The sequence below is a fragment of the Alligator sinensis genome, unplaced genomic scaffold (genome assembly GCF_000455745.1).
Source record: "Alligator sinensis unplaced genomic scaffold, ASM45574v1 scaffold19_1, whole genome shotgun sequence".
NCBI classification, from domain to species: Eukaryota; Metazoa; Chordata; order Crocodylia; family Alligatoridae; genus Alligator; species Alligator sinensis.
The window spans coordinates 149620-157624 of NW_005841916.1; the positions used below are offsets into that span (position 1 = coordinate 149620).

The following is an 8005-nucleotide window of genomic DNA, read 5'->3' on the forward strand; positions in this document are numbered from 1 at the left end:
AGGCAGCAACAATGAGAGTAATGATGCCAGAAGAAAGGCAGGAGCAGAGGAGAGCAGGAGACAGAGTAGGAGCAGCAGGAGGAGGTATGTTGGGTGACAAGCAGAGAACAGTGGGAGAAGGACAGCAGGCCAGCCCACTGGGAGTGGCATAGCAAGAAAAAATGGAAGAGGCACGAAAGAAGCTAGAGAGGAGCGGAAGCTGTGGATAAGGGCAACTTTAACTGGTGATGGGAGGTAGGTGGGATCGACAATGAACAGATATGATTTCATGGAAAAGGTACAGCTTGAGATTTTGGAGGCGCAGGCAGAGCCTCTCACCAGCCTGATTGCTTTCTTGAACCAAAAGACTTGGGAATTGACTTACTGGGATGGAGAAAGGCGTAAGAACTTTTGGAAGAAACAAGCGGAGAATCGTGGAGGAGAAATTAAGAGGGATAAAGTTCATAGCAGAGGAAAAGTCAAGAGAAACAGTGATTATAGTTTGAATATATACAAATTTACTAGAGGGAGAAGACCTAGAAAGATACCTGAAAAAGTACATCCGAAGGGTCATGTCAATAGAGAAAGTAAGGAGTCTTGGAAGCCATGAGTAGCGTTACAAGAAGATGAGTAGAGCCCAGGTGGGGTTCTGGCACTTCCCATAAGTGATCCAGATCTGGGCACATCAGGATTTTATAACGTAGATGGATTTGGGTCAATCGGCAGCACCGAGGTAGGGCAAGTGGGTGCCATACACTCAATGGGTGTTTTATTCCCCTATTTTTGTATCTCACCTGCCATGACTTAGTGTAACTATAAAGGATGTCACAGTGTAGCAAAACCCCCAAGTATATTTTTTAATTTAAAAATACACTCCCTCCCCTTCCCCTAACCACTTCTGACTTTCTTTCTGCCCTCTCTATCCCTTATAAGTGATTACAAGTAATACTAGGTAAGTTAAGTTCTTATACTCCCACATAGTAACAAGCCCCTTTTATATTGTAAATAGTGTTCTATTATGTTTGTATTGATTTTTACTGTTTTATGTTGGATTTATATGATTCAGACCTATGTCTGTAAAGTAATGTCAAGTAATGTCAAGCCTCCATCTTGTGTTCTCTATCGGGGTGTAACCTATGTTGTAACTGTGACTCATGTCCAACCAGTCTCATGTAAATTGGTTCCTGAATGAATGGGAATGAATAAGGGTGCTTGAGGTACAATGGTAGCAGGCCTCTACTGAATGATCAACTCAACGACTGGACCATCGACTCAATGACCGAACCATTGCCTTGCATTGACTCACCCAGGAACCATGGACCTCACCCAGGAACAGAACAGAAACCCAGCATTTGAAAGACAAAGACCCTATAGAAACTAGCAATCCCACCATTGTATCCTACCAGACAATGAGGACACCTGGATCTGCACAAAGGCATCTGAGCAGGACTGTCCTTGCCTGGACATTTCCCTCCTGTAGGAGACACGGGTAGTCCACCCCTATGAAAGGGGTGGTAGAGTGTGGCCTCCTTGGGACGCCTTCTCCATCTGGACCAGCACTACGCCACGCCAGAGACCCTGCCAGCAACCCCCTCTAGACAACACATTGCTGGAGAAGACCCCAACTGGCCATCGAGGATCAACTTACAGCCCAGGATAGGTAGCTATTACCCACCATCCTTCCACAAACACAGGATCTGGACTCTGTCCTTACACACTTTAACGTCAATATCTCCACCAACCCTTTTTCCTCCCCTGCTACAATTGTGTAAGTGCGTGTGTGAATGCTTGCTTGTATGTGTGTAGGAACCAAAAACTCCCTGAGCTGTACAGTATACTGCTTGTTTAATAAAACTGTTAATTTAGAACCCGAGTTGGGTTTTGTCTTACTGACCTTCAAGCCCCAATCCAATTCCTGCTTTCTGCCCCTCTGATCTTCCCCCCTGTGTCTCTCTCTCTGCCTTTGCCTTCTCCCCAATCCCAGTCTCTTCCACTTTCTCCCGCTGATCTCTCTCTGTGTCTCCTTCTGTTCCACTGCTTCCTGCTTCTGCCCTGCTGCCTCCGCGATCTCTCTCTGTGTCTCCCTCTGTTCCCCTGCTCCCCATCTCTGCCCTGCTGCCCCCACGATCTCTTTCTGTCTCCCTCCGTTCCTAGCTTTCCATTTCTGCCCCACTGCCTGCGCTCTTTCTCTCTGCAATCTCTCTCTCTGTCTCCCTCTGTTCTCCTATTTCCCGCCTCTGCCCTGCTGTCTCTGCTTTTCCTCCTGATCTCCCTGGTGTCTCCCTGCTTCTTACCTCTCTGCTGTCTCCATCTTCTCTCCCTGACCTTCCACCCAAACCAATTCCTCCTGGCACCCGGAGTCTGCTGCCACTCCCTGCAGCCTCTCCAACTGCCCCCGGAGCCCTGATCTGGCTCCTAGCCCCACCCCCAGCTTTTCGACACTTCCCTGAAGTCCCTGCTGTAGCTTTCAGCTCCTCCTGGCACCTGGAGCCCTTCTCCAGCTCCCCCACAGCCTCCCGGTTCCCCCCCCGAGTCCCAGTTTCCTTTTCCGGGTATCTTTTGGTTCTCCAGCAGCCCTGGCTCTGGCCCCAGCCTCTGTGCTGGCTTCTCCCTGGCATCCTCCTCTGCTCTGCCAGCTTTCAGCATTTTCCTTTAATCAATTAACCTCAAGTAACCCCAGGTCCCCTCCAGTCTGCCAGTTCTAATCCCGGTCCCGGCAACTTTCACTCCTGGCACTTTCACTCTCTTATTTTTCCCTCTCTCAACTTAACCCATATCCATCTCCCTTCTTCCCCTCCTTCTGGAAATCTTTGACACTTCATACCCCTCCCATAGTCACCAAGCACCCTAGGTATCCCAAGTACCCCAAGGACACATACCACACCACACAAGTTAGGAAATCACCTGTGTATATGTGCTCGAATTGGTGATAGGTGTGCATGTGCTTAGACTGGTAATCTTGGATGTGTACGTGCCTGAGTTGGTAGTGTGTGTGCATGCACCTAGTGTGTGTATGTGCCTAATTGATTTGTATGTTTGTATATGTGCAATTGTGTCATACCCTCCCATCTAACAGCACAATTTTGAGATTCCGAGAGTTGACCTGGCCCCACATGACAACATCAGGAGGTGGTACTTGATTTATAGGGTTTGTTGAGACTAGTGAGGGTCATGATGTCCAAGTCTTCTCTGGGCTCCACCTCCCCTACAACCCACACCTCTCTATTTGGGTGTGATCAGAGCAGGTGCCTGGTCTTCCTAGGCACCTAGCTTCATGTAGGAAGAAAACCGAGTGGCCTGGGGTCAGCATAAGTTGGCCAAGCCCAGGGGGTCTTGTTAAAAGTCAAAGGCATCCAGGCTTTGTAAGAAAATTAATAAACAAAGATAATTTAAATAATAGGGTCCATGTTTACCACAATGGTAGTGGGGAACTGGAAGGACTTGCAGAAATTAGGCCTTGAAATGAGAGAGAGAAATCAGAGTGCTAGGGAGCCCAATGGATGCTGAAGGAAAAGGTAATATAGCATGGGGAAAATTTTGGCAAGGTTATGCCAAATACTTTGACTATGGTCCGGAAGAATACTGTCCGTTGCTGGAAAAGTAGCAGTGGTTAAGGCTGTGCTACTGTGATTATTCTATTATATGGCAATTGTATTCCCACCGATGTGGCAAAAGATAGCAAAAGTATAGAAGGAAATGTGTGTTCTTCTGGATTGCCAAAAGAGAAAGTTTGGCTAGAGCTGAACTGTACAAAACAAGAGATGTAGGGATGGGACTGCCACACTTGGGTTTCTGTATGAAGAAAACATTTTCTGTAAGGGTTTGGTTTTGGTGGGAAGTTGGTGTGTGTTTTTAAGGGTTTAATATATGTAGTTGTATGTTTTTGATATGTAGTTGTTTCTGTGCTATGAAGGATGCTCAATATGTGTAACTTTGTAAGTGCAGGGTGATAAGTATGTTTTTAATAACATTTGTAAAAAAAAGTAAAAAAAAAGGTTCTCATCAGTATATTTGCCCAATATGGGCCATGTGTTTTATAGTTATGCTCAGTGTTGTCTGCATTTAATCAACATCATAGTTGCTTTCCTTTACTGAGCACATGCTGGGTTTTTTGGCAGTATTTTAATGATTGACAATGTATTTAATGAGTTTTTCTTATATGCAAATGTAAGATTAAGAGCTTTTTTTCCCCGTGTTACTTGGGGGGACCCCATCTTATATTTAAGTAAACCCATCTTATTTTCAAGTAAATTTAACCAAATCACCAAGGAGAAAAGAAGAGGAAAGGGAAAATGTTCTCTCTGTGGAAAAGTCACTATGCCTGCCCCTTCAAGTTTAGGTTAAAAAAGCCCCCATTCCACTTCCTGCTTTTCAATGGCGCTCAAAAACAAACACACAATGATTTGATATTTCTAAAATAAGAAAAAAAAACTGCCAACCAACCAAAAGGTAACTGTGTAGAATATAACTGTACACAAGGATATTTCTTGCAATATAGTGCTGGGTACTTCATTGTACTGCTCAACATAAAGCATGTACTTAACCACTTTATCTGAGAGCTAGATTTATAAAATGTATCTATCATTTAACTTAATATTTGAGTTCCTTGTATCTAGGTTCTGTGTATGCAGAACCAAATGCAGAACCAAACTAAACATACCATCATTTAGGTTTGTGACATGAAATAGAGTTTACCTGTATAGATGTTTAGATGTTGTAACCAGCTGCTGAATTATGAGGTCTAAAGAAGACCTCTTTCTTCTCCTTAGCATGTCAGTGCAATAGTACTATTGTGGTAAAGAAGTAGTGCTTGCCTGGCTTTGTTCTTTTAGCTAATTTGTTTAATTTAAAAATACACAACAGTAAAGATACACAGCTGCAGAGAAACCAACTGTGTAGACAGATGAATGTCAAGAGATAAAAAGAATGAAAAATCGTAGGCTGGCAACTGACATATCGGAGAAGGGGTGGAGAGAAAGTTTCTCTGTGGACACATTTGAACATTGAATCCAAATAGCTCGCAATTCAGAGTACTGTACATATAAAACCAAATTAGCCTGCAATTTGAGAGTTTCAAAGCCAGTGTTTCCATTCTGTTTATTACAGAGAGGAGAAAATTTGAAATCAAGCATGAATTGTAAAATAGGATCTGAATTCAGGGGCCATATGTTGGCTAGCATTTGTTTGTTCATTGCAAGCATTTAAATAAATAAGCAAATACAAGGTAAATATTTAGAAGGGAAGCACAAATACAGGAATTCCTCACTGAATGTTGGGAGGGCGAAGGACATTAGCAGGTATATAGCCAGATATGCAAAATACAAACACAGACTGGCAGACCCTTGCATTTCACAAAACTCATTAAACCTCTAAAAGGTGGCAATGTCATTACTAGGGCTCGAATTACTGTGAGCTCTAGGGGGTGAACCCCCTCATAAGAGATGAGAGCCCCTGGTAAGATTTGAAAATCATAACCGGGGGGGGCTCCAATTTTATTAGGGAATTGTGATGGGCAGCCCGATTTTTTTTGCAGACCCCCACAAGAGTCAAAGTATAATTTGAACCCTGCATTAGACATACATATTTTAAATATTAAGCAAGCAGATACAGTAAAAGGTAAGTAGTAGCATCTTAGTAATGAAAAATGTCAGTTATAATAAAAATAGTATTTCCAGAAAATTAAACATTGTATGTCTTAAAGTACATAGTTTATATGTGCATGCATCCATATACATTATTAGCATGTGATGACAATGTGAAATTACAAAAATAGAAATATTTCCATGTAAGCTTATACAAATCTAGCAAATAAAGCTATTATAAACCTCTTTCAGCACAGGTTTTGATCTAGTGATGAAATTCACTACTGTATTATGATCATATGTTTTCTTAACAAGTCTACAAACAAACTACCTTAAAAGGGGGGGAATGACAGTATTTTTATGCCATTATTCAGAGCCATAGCTAAGCATTTTATGTAGCAGGCCTAAGATCTTTTGCTTTTATGATGCTTATTTGATGCTTTTCTATGATGGTCATTAATTCTACAACATGAACTAGGTTACTAAAATTAAGAATCTTAATTAGACCATAAGAAAAGAAAAAATATGAACTTGGTTACTAAAATTAAAGATCTTAATTAGACCATAAGAAAAGAAAAAATATTGTTAATTACTCCACGCTCTTGTTTTGTGTATTGTGGCACTAATGTTCTTCACATAATGGCTTATTGCAGAAAACTGATTTACAGTAAACACTGTGCAATGTTTTCTGACCAAGATTAAAAGATAGGGGTTCCTTAACTAAAATATTTGTGAAGTTTTGTAAGCTTGTTTCTTCTATTTAATATGCAAAAAGGTGTTATACCTAATTTTCTGAAAATAGAATTGGAAAGACTGCAGGTAAGCATTTTATAAATCACAGAAATGACAGTCTCATCTGTATCTTACACTTGTCATTCCCGTTTCAATTTTTTTACATATGAATGGACACAAAAAGATGTGCCGACAGAACCATCTATGATGTACGAGACATGAACCATAAAACATTTGCGCTTCCATTATTCAAAGCAAGCATTAGGTCCCAGGAACTGAACCCCATTCAGAATAACTACCACAGCCATTTCGAATGTTTTATATAGCTTCAACAAAACTGAAAAAGAAATGTCACATTGCATGAAATGACCATGGTTCCCTTGCTTCATCTGTGTTGTGGCAGGAAGTTGTTAAGTCTGTGTTGTGGCAGGACTGATGGTAGGCTTATGTAGAGTTCAGGTTATGGTTTGTATGGGATAGTATGGATAAGACTGAACCTGCCTCAGGCAGGGGGTGGACTAGGTGACCTCTGGAGGTCCCTTCCAGCCCTACTGCTCTATGATGCTCTATGAAATAACGAACGGCATTACAAGAAAACATAACCAGTGTTTAGGGCCTGGTTGTCATGAAAACAAGACAAGAAGCTTCACAGTGCATCAAAATATCATATGAATCCTAGAAGGTACTGAGAAAGGTGGCAACGGAGCACGTGTGAACGGGACTGCACTGCTCAATGCACAGGATTTCAGTGGCAGCTTTAGAGCTGCCTGGGACCTAGGTAAGGTGGCAATGGCGCTGTCTTCAATTCTGCAGTGCCCCTGCAGATTTCAGGGGCATTTCAGCTACCCAACTTGCCCGTCTCTAAAGGGACTGCCCCATCCTCCATCTTCCTCCCATGGTACTGGTTCTCAACCTTTTTTACATGGGAGGCACCCCTATCCAGACTCAAGGCCACCCAGAAAACGCTAGCTTTTAATTTTCCCATTTAAAAAAAATTTTTTTTTGACTACAGAAAACCCTAGAGCCATTTTCTTATAGTGAAGACCTCAGACAGACCACAGCTACAGGTTTCTATTTGCCATCCCTGGGTTAGCCTTTGGTTGTGACCTTTGCACACCCGAAAGCACTGACTCTGTATGGCACCCTCCGAAGCATCTCAAGGTGCCCGAGGGTGCTGTGGGTTGGGAGTCACTCGCCCTGGGAAATAAGAGGAAACCTATGTTCCTCGCTGCCTCCGCCAAAGGTGGTGCCAGCAGTTCCTGCACCTGCCGGGCATGCTGCCAGGGACTCCTGTATGCACCAGGGCTACGTCAGGGGCTCCTGTACATGCCAGGGGGGACACCAGGGACTCCTGTATGCACCAGGGCTACGTCAGAGGCTCCAGGGGGTACATGCCAGGGGGGACACCAGGGACTCCTGTACACGTCAGCCATGGAGCCAGGGGTTCCTGTACATGCCGGGGGCGGAGAGACGCCAGAGGCTCCTGTATGCACCAGGGGAGATCGCAGGGGCTCCTGTACATGCCAGACATGGTGCCAGCCAGGAGCTCCTGTATACACCGGGGCTATGTCAGAGGCTCCCATACATGCCAGGCATGGAGGCAGGGGCTCCTTTACACGCCGGGGGGGAGAGGGGAGGGCCCGCCGGGGGCTCCTGCACATGCCAGGCGTGGTGCCAGGGGCTCCTGTCCGTCCGTGCCAACCACGATGCCC

The 8005-nt window shown here is 43.9% G+C and overlaps 1 protein-coding gene across 1 annotated transcript in view; it reads left to right on the forward strand.

The window, feature by feature from the left end:
* Nucleotides 1-250: 250 nt before the first annotated feature.
* CHMP2B (charged multivesicular body protein 2B) overlaps nt 251-8005 on the forward strand; it is a 22707-nt gene continuing 14952 nt past the window's right edge. The window contains exon 1 of the mRNA XM_006018898.1: nt 251-566. Within this exon, the coding sequence (XP_006018960.1) occupies nt 251-566 (316 nt within the window). The remainder of the gene's footprint in view (nt 567-8005) is intronic.